The sequence below is a fragment of the Perognathus longimembris genome, chromosome 4, assembly GCF_023159225.1.
Source record: "Perognathus longimembris pacificus isolate PPM17 chromosome 4, ASM2315922v1, whole genome shotgun sequence".
NCBI lineage: Eukaryota > Metazoa > Chordata > Mammalia > Rodentia > Heteromyidae > Perognathus > Perognathus longimembris.
Genome location: NC_063164.1, coordinates 3,527,491 through 3,546,366, shown reverse-complemented (window position 1 = coordinate 3,546,366; position 18,876 = coordinate 3,527,491). Strand labels below are relative to the sequence as shown.

The 18,876-nt window shown below is 55.5% G+C and overlaps 1 protein-coding gene across 1 annotated transcript in view; it reads left to right on the top strand.

The window, feature by feature from the left end:
- Agap1 (ArfGAP with GTPase domain, ankyrin repeat and PH domain 1) overlaps positions 1–18,876 on the top strand; it is a 411,357-nt gene that overhangs the window by 142,742 nt on the left and 249,739 nt on the right. Inside the window, 2 exon segments of the mRNA XM_048344473.1 lie at positions 4,004–4,055; positions 4,058–4,090. Of these exon segments, the coding sequence (XP_048200430.1) occupies positions 4,004–4,055; positions 4,058–4,090 (85 nt within the window).

Here is an 18,876-nt window from a genome sequence, read left to right as displayed (position 1 = left end):
TTGAGGGGAGCTGTGTGACCCCCGTTACCATGCAAAATGAGAATTTTAAACTTCACCGGAGAGGACAGAGCGTAGTCTGATGTTGCTGATGAGGCGAGCAGGCCGGCAATGTGGGCCGCTCATCCCCAAACTAACATGCTTAAAGCTGGTTGAGTTCCCTGCCTGGGCTGTCTCTGCCTTACAGACAAGCGCACTCCAACGGTATGAGGCCCGGCCTCTGCCCTTGAGCTGCGTGTGGGGGTGGAGGAGAGCCCGTGGGGGCGTCCCTGTCCGTGGTGGCATCCCAGCAGGCCCTTGACTGCTAAGGACCTGCGTGCCGAAGAAGCGCCCCTGTGTTCCGCCGAGCGGCCTGCCCGCGCCCGTGCGCTGGGCCTGAAGAGCTGCCCGGGACGGGTGCCTTGGGACCCCAGCCCTGCCCCCCAGCTCCGCCAGCGATGACGTCATGCCAGCCTCCCAGTGGACTCTCTCTGGAATGTTGCACAGTAGTAAAGAAACCGCCAGGGAAAGCCGTTCAGTGTTGGCTTTGTTTGCCAGTGTGGTGGGGCCACGCGTCGAGGCGGTTGTGTTACGTATGGCCGGCTCCTCCTCGGCCAGCTGATTTGGGCGCTGCGGATCTGGTCCACGCTAGGCCGCGCGGCCTCGTGCCATAGCCTGGGCCCGCTGAAGGGGCCTGGCTCAGCCTCGTGTCGGCCGCTCTTGTGCCAGGTCTACGCTTTCCTTGCGCTCCCTCCTGGCCGGGACATCTTTCTCACCTAAAGACTCCATTTCCTTTGCAGCAAACTACTGTTCAGCAGGTGAGTGGGGATCCTGGGGTCCTAGGGAAATTGGTTTTAAAGGACAACTAGGTTCTGCTTTTCCTCCAAGAATTCGATGATGCCAACCCCGGGCTCCAGCCAGTCATGGTTCATGCGGGGTCCAGGTGACAGCCTTCTCCCGACAGACGTGTGTGTGGCGTGTGTGTGCACACGAATACGTATCCGCACGTGCGCCAAAACTCAGGGCCTCGGCGCTGTCCCTTAGTTTTTTTTTGCTCAAGGCTGGTACTCTACCTCTGGAGCTACCACTCTACTTCCAGCTTTTTGGTGGCTAGTTGGAGGTCAGAATCTCATGGTCGTTCCTGCTCTGGCTGGCTTTGGACCATGACCTCAGCCTCCTGAGTAGCTAGGAATTATAGGTGTAGCCACTGGCATCTGGCAGAATTAATGTGGTTTTGACCTTGTCAGCATGCCACGTTTCTCCCTAGTAAGCCTTTTGGTCCCGATTTGGTTGATTCTGACCTCTGTGGTTGACCTCTGTGGTTGTTGTCCACAACAGTTGTCAGTGGTTTCTCAGCTCAGCTTCTACTCCTACCCCCCCTTCCTTACCTTACCATACCTCCTCCTCACGCTCAGCTGGGTGTTTCAAGCTAAAATAATGCCCAGGGGATCCATGCCATGGGCCTACGGCCAAATAAAGCATCTTTCCTTCACCCTGGGGCTGATGGGTGTTATTCTTTGAGGAGAGAAGGGGCTGGGGAAAGCAATGCAGAGAAACCACAAGGCCGAACAGTGCTTGATTTGGGAGCATTTCTTTCCTCGGGGAAGAAAAACTAATCTTAATTAAAATTTTAATTCTATGGCACACTGGTTTGGATTTTCTCACAGTGTGAAGCCAACAAACAGCAGGTGCCCTTGAGCAGAAGAATAATTAATAGGTAGATATTCTCAGATTATAGAGGCCCAAGGTAGGAAGGGGGAAGGCGCGAGCCGGGCCTCGAGGGGGCAGCTCTGGGCGGGGCCTCTCGGCACACCCTGGCTCTGAGCCTGGCTCTCAGCTGTAGAGCAAACCGTGTCGTTCACACGCACCGCCATTCGACATTCATTCACTTCCTCCACCAGTGCTGTGAATCCTCCTGGGCTGTGGGTGGTGGAGACAAGAGGAGTCAGACACAGCCCCCGCCCCGAGGGAGCGGCCAGCCTCCCAGGAAGCCGCAGCCTCTCTCTCGTGTGTGTGTGAAACCCCGTGCGCAGTCACGCGGGGGCGGCCATCGAGGCCGGGACATCAGGAAGGTGTCGTAGCCCGTCCAGGCTTCGGTGACAAAGCAGCCTCATCCCGATGGCTTTGAACAGCAGCACGGATGTTTCCTCCTGGCTCTGGGGAAGACCTGCCATCGAGCTTCTGTCCTAGATGGCGTCTTCTTGCCGGGGTTCTTAGGTGGTGGAAGGGCCCATTTGTGAGAACTGTGTCTTTGGTGATGCTGGCGTCTCTCAGAGGCTCCGCCTCCTACCCTGTCACCTTGGGGGTTAGAAGTGTTCGGACCCCAGCAGAAGGCTTCCGGATGTGATAACCAGTGAACCTATGGCCACCATAGGGGCAGGGATAGGATTGCTGGCAGATGACTGTAGGAAACTCTATAGTGTGTGTGGAGAAGCAAGGACTTTTGAGATGAGGTTTGGTAGCTGACTGGATACTGAGGATGCAAAGCTCAGCAGGAAGCTGAGCGGTTTATGGGCTGGAAGCATAGCTAGAGGGTCCAGGACGAGCTGTGGCGGGGAGGGGCGGTAGGGGGGTGAAGTGGGAGCTGTTGGCACTGGTGGAAGGCGGCCGGGACTGCTGTGTCATGGTTCACACAGCACCCCGTACTCACGAGGTCCATTCAGCTTTGACCTGCTGTTCACGGTGGTATGCCAGATGCCCTCTCCTGTGTTTCTGCTGGATTCCCTTCCTCTGTGTTCCTCTAGACGTTGGTATCACTTCCCACTTAGCCCACCTTCTTTCCTACAGAGACTGGGGCGGGCCAGGCCGGATGGCGGGGGTGGAGCACGGGGCCCGTGAGGAGCAGGTGCCTGTGCTGGGCTTCGGTCGGGTGGGAGGAGGCAGGGGAGGTGGCTAGGCGGTGACTGCTGGCAGATGGCGGCCCTCGGCAGGTGACACACGGGTCCCTGGAGCTGAGGGCCAGGGAAGGAGCCCAGACGGCATAGCTCGTCCTGGCCCTAGCCGGTAGGTTCAGACCTCAGGCTCCGCTTCCCCGCCACCAGCGGCTCCAGGCTGCAGGTGCTTAGGCGGGCACGCGCGGGTGGTCGGGAGGCGGCAAGGGCCAGGAAAGAAAGAGCAGGTGGATCTGGCTGGGGGGGGGGGGGCGGGCGGGCGGGTGGACCCACCCGGGGGTGGGTTTGCCTGTCCTGAAGATGGGCGTGACCCAGCTCAGTGTGAGTAGGGGCGCTCTCCTGAGGGAAGGAGAGACCGGCACGCGGGAGGAGGCAGCTGCCGGCCAGAGCGGCTCCCTAGAGCAGGACAGGGCCCCGCAGCACCCACCAGGGGCAGAGAGGCAGGCCCCCCCCCCGCCCCCCGCCCCCCGCCCCCCGCGGGCGTCTCGGCGGTGTGCATCGGGATGCTGCTTCTGCAGAGCCACCACGCCGCCCGCCCTGCCTGCTCAGTGACCCAGGACGGCGGCCCTCCGGTGCCCTGGCCCTCGGGAGGCTCCGCCCGGCATGGACACCCGTCCGTGCCTCTACCACAGCTCGCCCTGCCTCTCCTCGGCGGTGGCTTCCCCAGAAGCAGGCTGGCCGGCCTCTGTCCCTGGGCTCCCGGCCTCTCCTCCCACCCCGCCGCCGCGCCAGGTCGGCCCTCTCGGTGGACTCCACCGCCTTGTCCTCCCACGTGGCCCTGCTCCGCGTGGCTGGCGCCCTCCTCGGCACACCGAGGCCCGCCGTCCCCGGCGGCTGCCTCGGCACACACATTCCCGATCTCGTCAGCACAGGCCTCAGAGGGCACCCCCAGTGCTGTGCTGACGCCCCGGGGGCCTTGGGCCCAGCTGACAAGGGCGCGGGCAGCTCATGCGGAAGGCCGGCACGTCCGGCCCCAGCCACGTAGTTCCTGAGCTCACGTCTCACTTAGGCCCGTCTCGCAGCACTTGGTTCTGATTATGCTGGGTCACTGTCTGCGTTGCCCTCTCTGGGTGCAGAGAGCCAGGTCGAGTCATTTCATCTCCTTTAATGAATGGTTTTCCCTTTCTCTGCCGCAGGGCATCGTGGGTAACCTGGCCAGCGGCAAGTCGGCCCTGGTGCACCGATACCTGACGGGACCTACGTCCAGGAGGAGTCTCCCGAAGGTACGCCCGGCAGGCCGTGAGGCCCGCGCGCAGGACAGAGTAGGGACTTGACTTCTTCACCAAGTTCTAAGTCATTGCTTTGGACCAATCACATGCCAAGAAAGTAGTAAAACATACCAAGCCGTAAAAATCTTTAAGTCTGAATTGATCCTTCTGTAGAAATTTTAGCAAGCCACTCTTATTCACTCTAGCGTTTGTAGCAGTTACCATGAAATGCCATTGAAATATATTTCCTGTCTTAACGGTTTTGTCCTTCCAGTATTATCCAGTGTTACTCAAGTATCGGTTGGCTATTTCTCTGGTCTGGATAATGAGTTTTTAAGCAATCTGTCTGTAATGTTACTTGAGTCACAGATACCTTGCTTTTCTAGAGGAAAATCCAGACTCCCACCGCATGTTTGAGTATGTTTTCCCCTTTTATATTGTATTAAAACATTTAGTAATCATTTTGCATGTGAGTTAGGTATTTCTTTTGCCATTAGACATTTGCTTCTTTTGTTAACATATCCATGTTTTATTTTCTTGCTTTAAATAAGATTATGATGGTAAGGGCAGGAAGCTATGTAGCTCCCCGATCAAGGTGTAGCAGTTTGTATTTTCTCCCCATGTGACCTTTTGAAACCCAACTGTAAGACACTGAACTTCTGGTTCCTTCTTTTTCTTACTGGCTGTTCCATTCTTTGCAGACATGGATGCAGGTAACTATACGTTTCCTTCATGGCAGTGCGTGTCTTGTTCTGGAGAGAGGAGAGGCACAACTTTGTACTGTAGCATCCCCTGCCCTCTGTGTTCTGTGTCTCATCCTGTGCTGCTTCATTTTACTGTCGTTTTCTTTTAAGTTCAACATTCCACCTTGTTTTGTCCCTTAGATGTCTTTTGAGCTGTAGTTGTAAATAGCTTCACGTGTCTCTGTAACACCTGTTTTAGCATTTAACTCTCGTCCTAGAGACTGTTCAGAAAGAACAGCATTACGAGGGGCTTGCTTGGGGCCCTGCCACGATGCTGCAGAATTTTTGCAGTCACGTTTTGCAACCCTCACGGTGCTCACATCTGAGAAAGACCCAGTTGTCAATTTTCCCCATCTTGTGGTAGTTTGGGTAGACAAGGGTCAGAAGCAAAGGCCTGCCTGTGGGGGCGGGCGGATGAGAGAACCCTCCGCGTTCTTTTGAGCCTCGAGCCGGGTGCGCACCAAGCGTGGCCCGGGGAAGAAAGGCAATAATGCCCTCCTCCGCTCCGGCCCTTTTCCTGGGATCTGTTTCTGAGCCACACGGGTTTTAGTTCGGCCTCTGTCTCTGAATGCACACGGTCGTGAAAGGCAGGTTGATTTTCTTGGTGAGGCTGGAGAATGTTGGGGGATTCCACACACTTCCCCGGGCTCCCAGTTGTACAGTTGGTGAGCCCAGCCATGGTGCGTCTGCAGCTCAGCTCGTGGCAAGGGAGGGCATACACCTGTGGTCTCCAGTGCCTTCTGCAACCCAGCTCTCGGTCTGAGATCACCACAAGTTCCAGGCTGACTCTTGGTGTTGTTGATCTTGCTTTGACCTTGCTCACTCTTAGACTCAGATGTCTGGAGCTGCTCCCAGGAGTCCGGGGCTGTGGGTGCAGGTCCACCGCGATCCTTTCCCTGCCTGGGATGTGGCTTGGCCATTCTTGTGGCTTCTGCTGTTTTCTGTTTGGGCTTTGGGCGGGTCCCAACATACTCGCCCCACTGTGATTTCTTTGTACTGCACACAATGCGCGCTTCTATTTCTACCAAAACAGAGGCATCTCTCTTGAATGCTTGTGTATCAACAGTAAGCACTGTGCCCAGTGGGACGACCCAACGGCGAGCACTAGCGAGCCAGCTTCTTTGATTTTTGAAGTACGATCTGTCATCGCGCTTGGGTTTCAGAGTGTTGCGCATGTGAGATAGCAGCACGCGAGAGTACAGGAAGGGTCCTCACCTGCGAGGTGGGACTGTCTCCGGGTGGCGCCTCCTGATTGGTCTGGGATCTCTCACTGCACGTCTCCGTGACTCACCCAGGTCAAAGGACGGGGCGTGTGTGTGTGTGTGTGTGTGTGTGTGTGTGTGTGTGTGTGTGTGTGTGTGTGTGTGCGCGCGCGCGTTGGGGGGGTTAGAGCAGCTTCACCCCCACCCAGTGAGATGCATGAGGGCATGGGGTGGGGGCCTCGAGCCCTGAAGAGACCTGGGTGCAGATGCCCTAGAAGTCTCTTGACCCCGACTGTCAGTCTTTCTTGGAGCTGTCCACGTGTTCCTGTCTGGAATGGCCAGCTGCATTGGAAGGGAAGTGACCCTAGTCAGGGTTGGAAACCTGCGCTTTTTCACTGGTAAGGGTGTCTAGCTTACCCTGGGAGATGGTCTCTGCCCTTGTCCCTCAAGGTGACACAATTGAGGAGCTGTACTGGAGTTGGCAGTACTGGGGTTGGCTGTGGTTTCCTGTGTCATCACCCAGGTGTGTGCCGAGCCTTGGTGGTGTGAGTCATCTGCAGGTGTGCAGACAGGTGTGCAAGCCAATTATAGCGCAGCCTCTCCGGAGCCTGTTATGTACACAGATGGCGAGGGCAGCTGGCAGCCCGGTGGAGGCTCTGGGTTTGGAATGAGCTGTGTGACTTGCCCATTTCTTGGTGTACTTTGACCATCTGACTTCCGCCTCCTTCTCTAGTGCTATCACAACGCACCCGAGGCTCAGTGTTTTAGAAAAGAAAAAAGTTTTACTTAGAGCCACGGATTTGGAGGCTTGGAGGCTCCAGTGTGACCGGGCAGCTCCATTTATTCAGCCTTTGATGAGGTCTTACGGAGGAGGGTATCCGAGCTGAGTGGGCAGGACAAGAGGCCGGGTACTGGGAAGGGACCAGGCTTGCTCTCTTATAGTCTAGTGAGAATTACCAGGATCTTGTGGAGACTACAAACCCACCCTGACATTGCGTTCCATCCCCCTGGCCTCGTGCAGGTGAATTCGCTGACCGCAGAACCTCACAGGGACTGAGTCAGGCTCCACGTGGCCTTCCCACCTTCCAGGACATTTCACAGCCGCCATTCACCTCCCAGATAGAGAATCAGATGGAAGTCACGCCCTGGCCACCAGAGCCCTTTTAACAACTGCCAGCTAGAATTTGTGGATGGCGTTCAGGCTGTATGACCGCCAGTTCCCCGTCCTGTGTTTCGTGCTCAATATCCCCCGTGCGCCTTCTCTGACCCAGACCTGACTTGATGCCTCTTGGCTTTGAATTCCTCCTTCCAAAAAATGTCAGAGAAAGGCTGGGATTCTGAGTACAAACTTTCGTACAGCAGCAATAGGAGGAGAAGCAGGCAAGCGAGTAATGACAAAAGGAAGAGAAACGGCTTACCGCGCAGAGTGTGCAAGGTGCTGGGGGCGGGACACCTGCCCCGAGACGCGGTGATGGATGCCGCTTCCCAGGTGGGCACTGCTCCGCGCCTCGCACCTGTGCGGAACACCCCTGTGCCGGGACTTGGGAAGCTCCAGGCTGGGGGTCTCTCTCTCTCTCTCTCTCTCTCTCTCTCTCTCTCTCTCTCTCTCTCTCTCTCTCGCCAGTGTGCTGAGGTGTGATCACCCCTGGGGGGGGGGGTTTAAAGTCGATAGGTACACCTCCAAGAATGGCCATGGCCTGCCTTCCTGTAATCGCACCTGAACCCCCCTTGGCACCGGGAGGAGGGAGGGCGAGTCCTTCACAGAACTCCAGCCGCCCGTCTGTCACAGTTAAAAGTGGGATGCGCTGTGCCGCCGGCTGCCTGCTTTCACACCGTGCCCAGAATATAGGCCACATCCAGCTGTACCGGAGCAGAGATGGGGCTGCACCCGCCTTGGGGGCCCCACTGTGGGGACTGGGGAGGGCTGAAGCCCACCATGAGGGAGTGGAGAGAAGGCTGTGGCGTGGGCGCATGGGGGGGCCCCGTGGCTCTTGGTCCTTGTGAGTTTAGTTCATCGGTGGTTTCTTCCTCAGTTACTGGGTTGGTCCTCCTAATTTCTGGGGTCTTTGAGGTTATTTTGGCCGGTCCTGGGGCTTGAACTCAGGGCCTGGACGCGGTCCCCGAGCCTCTCTGTGCTCAAGGCCAGTGCTCTCCCTTGAACCACAGTGCCACTTCTGGCCTTTTCTGCGTAGCTTACTGGAGATGAGCGTCTCAGGGGCTTTCCTGCCCGTGGCTTGGAGATGCAACCCTCGGATCTCAGCCTCCCGAGTAGCTAGGATTACAGGCGTGAGCCACCGGCACTGGCTATTTCTTGGGTCTTAACCAACTCAGATCTTCAAGACGGTGGCAGTCATCCGTTTTCCTAGGCTAAAGGCCTGCAGGTGCCTGGCCAGGAGCCTGGTGAGGGGAACATGGTCCCTGTGAGGCTGTTCTGGCTCCACTCTCCCGATGGGAGGTGAGGCCCCGCCCTGGCTCTGTGCCCTCCCCCAGGGCAGATGAGTTCTTCCCCACCTCCTCCTTCCAGATGGGAGGTGAGGCTTCCCCCTCCCCCACTCTGCCCTCCCCTGTGGGAGGAGATCTCACCCTCCCTGCAGTCGGTGCGGGAGTCCACAGCCTGAAAGCACACTCTGCCACCCCTTCCTTCACAGAGCGGGAGGAAGCCTGCTGTCTTGGGTTGTGACTTTTGCCGCAGGATCAACCGAAAGGTGAAACATGTAGGCACCGGGGTGAAGACAGAACTTGCACTTGGGAATGGTCTAGAACAGGCAGGCGGGGACCAGGTAGCGTCTGGGCAGTGTCCTGTACAAAGAAAAGAGTGTAGCAGAAGAGGGAGGCGGGGGGAACCCGGATGGCCCGTTAGGAGCTAGGGGAAGGCTAACTGGGCGACGAGGACACGAGCACGCTCAGTGCAGGTGTCTTGACTCCCTGGGGGTGAGCGCCGGGACTCAGACACGTGCAGCTGCAGGCGCTGGAGCCCTTACTGAAATGATGTGGCATTTGCATATGACATGCATTCCTTCTCTGCATTTTACCTCTCGTTTACTTACCGTGCCTAACAGGATACAAGCAGCGTGTAAATAGATGCTGTGTTGTCAGTCATGACAAGGGGCAGGTGTGCCTCGTCAGCACAGGCCCGCCTCCTTTGACCTGCGGTTGGTGGGATCCGTGGACGTGCGTGTGCATCCTCAGGGGCAGACAGACACTCCGGGGAGAAGATGTGCCTGTAACGCCAAGTAGGAAAGCACACTATTGAGACTAAGTCATAGGAAGTTTTTTAGTCTTTTTTTTTTTTTACTTTCTGTTTATTTGCTTTGTTTTTGTTGCCAGTCCTGGGGTGTGGACTCAGGGCCTGAACACTGTCCCTGGCTTCTTTTGGCTCAAGGCTAGCACTCTGCCACTCGAGCCACAGCGCCACTTCTGACCATTTTCTGTATATGTGGTGATGGGGAATCGAACCCTGGGCTTCATGTGTAGGAGGCAAACACTCTTGCCACTAGGCCATATCCCCAGCCCCCAGTCTTTTTTTGTATTGAGACCAGAGGGAGAAAACAAGGAAGAGAGAGACGGAGACAGACAGAAAGCATGAGCGAGTGCAGGAGCAGCGCCTCATCCTTTTCTTCTCTGAGCAAAGCCCAGAGTTGTGTTGAGTTTGCTAGAGGTGCTAGGAGAGGCAGTGCTGTGTACTGGTCACGTGCTCGAGAGAGCAGACGCCAAGTGATTGGGGGGGGGGGGGGTTGACAGGGCGCCAAGTGGCCAGAAGCCTGCTGGGATGCCGGGGCTGGGGGCTGGAGACCTCCCTCCCACAGCACCACCGAGACTCGGTCCTGCCTGCTGTGTCCAGTGCTTGCCCGGGTGCGCGCTGGGGCCTCGGCCTGTGTCAGCCGCTTCCAGTCTCGTGACACTGGGCATTATCACCTCCTGAGCCTCAGCACCCTTCTCCGCGTCACAGCTGTGCAAAGCGCCGAGCAGAGCAGTGTGTGCGAACCGCCAGGTGCTAGCCTGGCGCTGCGAGGGCTCCGGGACCCAGAGTGTGGGTAGGCTCGCTCCAGTGCTTGGGCCTTGGGGAAAGGGGTGTGGCATGACGGTCCCTGCCTCACACTTCCAGGCTTGAATGCTGGCCTCTCCTCGGGCTCCAAGTGTCGCTCCTGGATCCCCAGTGGTGGGAGGATGGATGCGTGGGAGACCATGGCGTACCGAGAGGGCCGCCCCAGACACGCACTGGGGTGTCCCAGCCACCCGAAGGGAAGCCCAAGGCCACGAGCCATTTGCTCGGGAGCCCACCTTACAATTGGAAAACTGAGGAGCACAGAGTGTAAGGTAGGCTGACTCCCCCCCCACAGGCCTTCCTGGCTCATGGGGTCGGCTGTGCGAGCACCCCCAGAGCAGTGCCGTCTGTGGGGAAAAGATGCCGGGGACATGCGCCCCAGCCCAGCTTTCTCGATTCACCGGGGTGGGGGGGTGCTTCAGGTTTCCACCGCCTTTGACTTGTGTTGCTTTTCTCGGCTGCTGGTGTCCCGTGTCCTATGACCTTCCTATGACCTTCCCATGTTTCTGGCCCTGCGGTTGCCTGTAGGCTGCTGTCTGTGCGCTGGTCTGCCCCGTCCTGCCCTTTCAGGACTTGGCCAGGAGCTGTTTCCTGATAGACGTGTCCGGCATCAGGGCTGCGAACATGTTCTCAGCAGCACATGGATTGCAAGTATTTTGTTCACGCATGTTTACTTAGTCTCTTAGAAACAGACCATGTGGTAAACAAACACCCAGTGTGATTTTCTGAGACCCTGAAATGCATTTACGCTGTCGGCTCCAAGGACCTTTCCTAAATCCAGCAAACTTATATACATATAACAACAAAACCAACTTTGTCAGCTACCACAGATGTGAAGGCGTGCTTCTCAAAGTGTTCTTCCACTTAACGTTCCCACAGAAAACGAAAGCCTGCACGGCGCTAATAAAACCTGAGTTGTTTTGACGTCTGGTCACTTTGGATTTTCAACACAAATTTGTTACTTGTGAGCAAGTGATGGTAAGAGTGCCAGAACTTTCTCACAAGGGCTGTGAGCAAGACTCGAGCCTGCTGCCTGCCTGCCAGTGGAGGGTTCACTGATGGTTCGTTTCTGCCAAGTCCAGATCCCTGCTCCATCTTTCAGAAAGTTTCCCTCGCCTCGGGCACTGTTGTCACGTGACAGCCGTCTGCCGCGGGGCCCTCAGCACGCAGCCTGGGTGGGAGCCAGGTGAGCTGGTTTAAGAACATTACCAGAACACTCTGAGGGGCAAGCTCGTTTTGTTTGATTTTGAACAAGGAAAGGGGTGTGTAAAATGAGCTAAGGAAGCCAGTCATGTTTCTTGTACTGACAAGTCTGGCAGGACAGAATGCAGTTCTCAGTTGTTTGGAAGACACATCCTTTGACCCACGTTTTAGCATTAATTCAACAAGAAATCCAGAGCTTCTTGAACGCCGGGCACTGGGCCTGCAGTTGACCTGTGGCATTCCATGGAGAAGCTGCTTCTGGATAAATAGCTGTAATTCAAAGAAGTGATTTACACCTGATCAGATGGGATTCCACGAGCACCCAAACCAGAGCAGGCCTGCTGACAGCTGCCAGCAAGGAGAGAAAAGAACCCAGCTCCTCCATACTACTTGCTTTATGCCAGGGGCTCCCAGAGCCCGGAAATAGCACAGGGCTTGCTTGCCACAGACACAGCTGCGGCCCTCCTCGGATCCCCGTGGCATCAGAGGTCTTCAAACCATTCTCCAGCATGAAAAAGCAGTCCAGCGTGTAGAAGTTTCATATTTGCAATCGTTAGTCATTTTTTTTTTTTTGGTGTAAATTTTACCTCTGTGGGTATTTTCTAGAGCTGCAAGTATGCTTCATTTGCAGATTAATCCAGTCATCAAATCTATCAGACGTGAGCCACTGTGACATGTTTTCACCTGGGTCCATAGCTTGGGTTTGCTGTATCTTGTAGTTCAACCACACCGGCTGAGAGCCTGTGGCAGGAGACCCACCTTCCACTTGTTTGGATAACAGCCTGCTCTGGTTGGAAGCCCTAGGGGTCAGGCTCTTTGTGTCTGTCTACATTTCCTTGGGTGTAAAGGAAATCACCCAGCTTGAATGGGCTCAAACAGGCAGGAGTGGTGGATCCACTAATTTCCACACCTGGAGTGGCCGGGGGATGGATTTAGAAAGACCCTGGGGCTCACAGGGGGCCCTCTTTCCCTTCTCCTGCCTGTGTGCAGTTCATGCTCAGGTAGGTCTCCTGGCTCAATGACAAGCCCTTCCCCTGCCGCCTCTGGGGTCTGAGGAGGAAAAGCCGGATGTTCCTCAGCAGTTCCAACTGAAGGTGGGCTGCTCTGATTGGCCTCATTTTATTTCTACTTTACTACACTTTATTAATATTAATATCCTTGAAGAGCTACACAGTAGAAATAGAACAATTGCTCCTTCACATCTTTTCCCGATTCGATGTTCACATACCACATTGGTAGCTTGAAATATGCCATGGTGGGAATATTTACACCAGGAAAATTGTCAAACATTACAGATCAAGAAAGACCTCCTGCCCACTGCAGATCTGGTTGTTGGACACATCCCAATATACCACACCCAGCTCAGTTCATGTGTTTCAAGTCCTTTGACCACAGGCTCCACCTCCTGGAAGAGAACATGGCCCCTCTGAGGTCACCAAGTCGATAGGATGTTGGTGTGCAGCTGGCGATTGCTGCCTTTTCACCACAAAGAGAGGGCTTGAGAAGGAAGCGAACACAGGAGGAAGCCAGGTGGAAATGGATTCGTCATGGCGTCCTTTAACATCGGGGGCTAAGCTTGTCTGAAGGTATTATACCCTAAACTGTTCTGTCCCATAAATCAGGCCTTTGCCCCTCTAGAGTCTGAGCCAGTTTGAACCAATTTTCTGCCACTTAAAACTAAAAAAAATTACAAAATAAAAGAACAATTTAGAAATCAGTTGGAAGGGATATAGGCAAGATGGTGGCTTGCTGGAAAACACTACTCTGTGTAGCCATGAACCAGAAATACCAGAGCTACAAAGCTATCAACAGGGGTCGATGATGTATTTTTCTACAAGAAGATGGAAGTATCAATCACAGTGCAAATAAAGCAGCATTTCTCTGAAGGAAATAAAGCTTTTTAATCCCAGAGAGAGGGTAGTAAACCAAGAAATACACGACAGATGTCTTCACCCTTTGTTGGTTATGAGTAGAGCCACCCTAGCCTGCTTTCATTTATTTATTTGGAAGACTTTTTTCTTCTTCTTCAACTTTTTAATTAAACCGGTATTTGTTTCTGTCAGATACATGTGATCTTTGAAGACAACAGTTGGGTCTTGCCTTTTATCCGACTCTCCGTTCCATATCTTTGATTGGATAATTAAGTCCACTGATAATGGTATTGAGTGTTTAAATGGAAAGATATATTGTAGTTCCTGACAGTTTCCCTCCAAATTATAGTGTTCTATGAAAGGATAGGTCCCGGCCATCCCAGGGGACCATGTGGACCAGGTAGTCATGGACAGGAGAAGAAGGTTTCTAAGGAGGTTTATTAGTGGGGCCATAGCTCCCATGGCAGAGGGACCAACATGGCGGCTGCACCTGATCCAGGTGGCAGCTTCTCTCCAATTGATCTTTAAATACCTTCAGTTGGAAGAAAATGGTTACTTGAAGCTGATCTTGCTTCCCCTCGGTCCTCCAGAACCTTGGTGACCTGGGGAGGCTGTTTGGAACTCGATACCGGCAGAGGCCGCGTGTTCCATGTCCTCCTGTAAAGTAAGTTAGATCGCAACAAACACATCCCTCCACTCTGAGGACCTTCAGAAGGGGGTCAAGGCGTCCCGTGGCCGCCCAGGCCTTAGAGAGCTCTGCCGCGTCCAGCTTCTCTCTGTCTCAGGCCCACAGACGGTGCACCTTTCAGATTCACACGGGCCCACTCAGTGCTTTCCATTGCACTTTTACAGACGGGCCTCTCCAGTCGGGCCCCAGACAGTGCACTTCCCAGAGCACTTTTACAGACGGCCCACTCAGGCAGCCCCACAGACGGCCTTTCCAGGCGGTCTACTTCCCAGCGCACCTTTTCAGATGGGCCCACAGATGGCCCACAGACACACAGACACAGAAACAGATTGGTCGACCAAGCTCAGACATACACACCTACACCTCCAGTGGGTTCTTTTCTTCATCTGGGCCTTCCCCCCCCCCCCCCCCAAAAGAAGGTGGTTAAGGACCCTTCCCAGTCCATGCACCAAAATGGGGTCCCCCCCAAGGGAGGGGACCACAATGTAATGGGGTCCAAGGGTGGGGGGAATCCCCCATCCCTCTAAGAGTCCACAAGTCAGAGACAGTCTCAAGGCAAAAAGATGGATTTATCGGGGAAGCAAAAAGTATACTGACCGGCCAGGGTCACGGCCCAGACTCGGGAGCTGGGACCATGCACCCGATGGGCCTCATTTTTATCACGTTTCCACCTGGAGCCAATCACCTTTGCCTGGTTCTGAGGGGATGTTCTGATTGGTTAGTCCGTTAGGGCAGGGACAGTGAGGTTGGCTCAGTCCAGCTGTTGGGTTGGGTGGGAATGTCACAGAAGAAGGTTGAGGAGAAAGTAGACCCGGGAACAGCGACTGGCGGGCGGAGCAGATGCCATCCCTGTGTCCACGCCGGATGAGCAGACTACGTTATTCTGAGTTTGCATTGTGTGATCCTGGGTGCAAATCGTACTCTTCCCCAAAGAACCCCTGTCAAGTGTCTCTCCCAGGGTTTATAGACTCTGTATGGAAGGACCTTTTCCTGCAGGTTCTTCCTTGGTCCATGAGAGCAGAAAAACTTTGTCTTCAGATTGTTGTGCATTGTCTGGGGTCTTGAGGAGACTTCTGCCACTCCATTGCCTTTACTCACCACCGCACCTGCTCCCATAGATGTTTTAGTGGTTTTAGGAAAAGGAGCTCAGTTGCTCAGGAGAAAATCTGCTCAGGAGAGAGCTCTGATGCAGGCAATCTGACCCGGACTGGGGGGTTTTGTCTGGAAGGTTCTATGGAAAGGGACCAAACTCCGGACCAGCAGAAGAGGAAAGAAAAGGCAGAGTGGGTAATGTAGTGGAGACAGGTCAGTAGAGGGAGGAAGGGGCTCCGTGAGCCTCATGGCTGCGGTCGCTGTGGTTTGAGGAGAGGGATTCAACCTCACAGGAGGCCAGGCATCCACTCCGGTGTACAGCAGGCGTCTGCGTCTCCACTGTGAGGGGTGCGATTGCTGGGTGCTCTTGGGGCTGGTGCTGTGTCCTGAAGATGCTGCGTAGGACAGACGTCACTCCCCACAGGCCCAGGGCCAGGATGCAGGGCGAGGCTGGGGGAGGACAGCACAATGGCAGTTAGGTCCAGGGTGGAGAGGAAGCACTCGGGAGCTCTAAGGCGGAGTACCAGTGCCCCGAGCCCTGGCCTCCACCCGGCACGCCCTGAGGGAGTCGGTCCTATGCCTGTGTGTGGCAGATTCATCCGCACGCAGCTGCCGTAACCTACAGAAGAGGGCGTTTTCACACGCTCCAGTTGTTCAGCCTAATAAATGCATCTGCACTTGGCGCGCACCAGAGATGGGAAGCAGACTTGTCTGGCGGCTTTCATCCTTTCCCTGTCCTGGAAGGCTTCCAGAGGGCTGTGTTGGGAAGGAGTCTTGAGCAGGTTCCAGTGCAGGAAGGGAAGGCCTGATGGGCCCCGGGCTGCTGCTCCCCGCCTTGGGGCTCTGGCCGGGCTACATGCAGGTGGTGGATGGAGCCCCAAGGCCAGCGCATGGGCCAGTAGTGGCTATTTCCCCAGTCCTAGACGGCAACTGTGTAAAAAGTATATTGACTTTCTGGGCTGTATTAACAGCGGGGCTTTGGCGTCTGTCATCCTAGCTACTCAGGAGGCTGAGATCTGAGCTTTGTACTTTGAAGCCAGCCTGGGGCAGGAAAAAAAAAGGCTGGGAGACTCTTACCTCCAATTAATCACCTCAGAAGTCAGAAGTGGAGGTATGGCTCGAGTGGGAGGGAGTCTTGGGTATCAAGGCTTATCAGGTCCTGAGTTCAAGTCTCATAATTGGCACACACACACACACACACACACACACACACACACACACACAGACGAGAGAAAATGCCGGGCAGCGGCGCAGGACTGCTGTGTGTGCGGCAGGTGAGAGGGGCTAGCTTGTGCTGTGTGTGCGGCCAAGCAGCCCGGACCCGGACTGTCAGCCGGGCCTGGGTGCCCGGAGCAGCTCTGCTACCTCTGCGTGGATCCACCTGGAGGTTGCGGGGGTCGCTGCTGCTTCTTTCTTTTTTGGATGGGACTAGAATTAGAACTCAAGGCCTCGTGTTTGTAGCCAGATGGTCCATCTAACACTGGCTCCTCTTCACTGTAGTTGAGTTTTGGGTTTTTTTAGAATAGGGTTGTGTGTACGGGCCCAGGTTCGCCTGGGGCCTCAATGCTCCTACATAAGCCTGGCTTGTTGGCTGAGCTAGAAGCCTGCCCAGCTTTTTGCCTGGGCTAGCTTCCAGCTGCCGTCCTCCTCTTGAGTAGCTGGGGACGACAGGAGTGAGCCGCCATGCCCAGGGCTGTCGTGGGTCTTTACGCCACCAGGGGTGGAGGAGGAGCCGGGAGGGGCCAGCCAGAGGAGAGGGCGGTGTGAAGCAGGCAGGAGACGGCGGGCTCCCGGTGGGCCTGAGTGCAGGGCTGGCATTGGAGAGGGCTTCGGCGGGAGGAAGAAGGGGGTCTCGAAGGCGACTCCGATTGATCGTGGCGAGGCGAGCTGCCGGAGTCGGCCCTGGGGCGCCGGCTGCTTCCTTGGTGTCAGGTGTGCCGGGCTGTCCTTGGCCACGTGCCCTGTACAGACTCCGGCGTGGCGGTACTGCCGGTCGGGAGGAGCTGCCGTGTCCTCAGAGGTTGGCTGAGCCTGAGAGCCCCAGGTGTAAGCCCCCGGGGTGTCTCGCTCTGCCGGTTGTGGGTGGTAGTCCTGGTGGGGTCCTGGTGCACCCCTGCAAAGAGCACTGGCCCTCACAGGGGTGTTGGGGGATCACAGTCCCCTCGAGAAGGGGCCAGAGAGCTGGAGGCAAGGCCTGCCAGACGCCCTTTCCAGTATAATACCTGATTAAGCACTGTTAGAGTAGATTGCCATACTTAGGAATGTTTTCCCGGATACCCGGAGAAAATGCAGTCTGATCAAAACAGTGAAGCGTGTTTATTAACAGAAGAAACATCCAAGGTGCCACGGGTGTGTGTGGCACAGCAGTTCTATCCCTAGCACTTCAGGTAAGACAGAAGGAGAAGTAGCGGAGAGAAACGGCACACCAGAGGCCACCGTTACCGACCGAGCTAAGAGAGTCTTTGTAGAGTTTTGGAAGAGGTTGTAAAAATAAATGACCAAGATACAACCTGCCTAGCGGGAGATATTTACTTGTGGTCTTTTACAAAGACAGTTCCCGACTACACTCTAGCACAGTCACGCACGGCTTGAGAACGGGTGTCCCGCCATCTCCCCCCCACCCCCCACACACTGGCACGCGTGCACAGAAGGCAGCTGCAGTCAGCGGGCCGCAGCGCTGTCTCGTGGGAAATGCGCTGTACTGCGTCCGTGGTTGGCTGACACATCGCTGGGCTGCCTAGAACCGTGTAAAGCCCTCGCACAGGGAAAACGGTGGAGGGCACCAGGGCTTCTTCCTGTAGTCTGAGTAGCAAATGTCCTCCTCTCGTCTCATGGATATTGCAGAAAACGGTACATGGGCAAAGACTCTGCAGCCACCAGCCCTCTTACGTGTTCACTAGCAGCATTACGTGCTCAGAAACAGTGTGCACCACACCTCACTCTTGAGTACGAAGCCCTCTTCCTGTGGAAAGCACCGGTGTGAGCTGAGCCCTTTCCCCGTGGGTGGGGCATGGAGACGTGGCCATGGCACGTGGCTCCCGTGGCACCTTTCAGCCCACGCCTGTGGGCTCTGCCCCTCGTGTCTGCGGCCCGGCGCCTCAGGCTGCGGTGGTAACCTAGCCCTCGGCCAGGGAGCCTTGTCTGCCCTTTCTTTTTAAGCTTAAAACACATGTACAATCGTAAAAGAAGACGCCAGCGGGCCGGGGACATGTGATTAAGTGGCGGAGCACTTGCTTGGCGAGCCCCCGGCAGGCTCCAGCAGCGGGGGTGGGGGCGGGGCACCCCTCACTGCATTGCGGCGTGCTGCGCGGCGTCTCCAGGGGAAAACCCACAAAACCCCGCGAAAGGGGAGATCAGCCCACTGGGATGGACCTGAACCTCCCGGCCAGCGTGCGTTCGGTTTCCGTTTGGAAGGTACTGTTTGGAGGAGAGCTCTTGCTAGGTTTTGGGTGCAAAATATAACTGCTGGGGAATGGGGTGAGGGCCATCACTTCAGACACTTTTCTGTCTTCTCTTTTAGTGAAAATGTTGTATTTCTTTTCTTCTTTTTTTCGTTGGTCAGACGGCTTGAACTCTGGACCTGGGCGCTGTCCCTGAGCTCTTCAGCTCAAGGCTAGCGCTCTACCACTTGAGCCACGGCGCCACTTCTGCTTTTCTGGTGGTTCATTGGAGGTAACAGTCTCATGGACTTTCCTGCCCGGGCTGGCTTTGAATAGTGATCCTCAGATCTCAGCCTCCTGAGTGGCTAGGATGACAGGCGTGAGCCCTGCCCGGCTAACGTTGTATTATTTAAAAATACTTGTAAGTAGCTCTTCAGCGCCTAGGGATGGTTCATTCATAAAACTTCTTGTAGTTTCAGCTGATAAATTTGATTCCTTTGTTGACGATGTTGAAGCGGCCATTTCTGGGACCGTAATAGGATTGGAGGGCCTCTGTGTTTCAATTTTGTACCCGCAT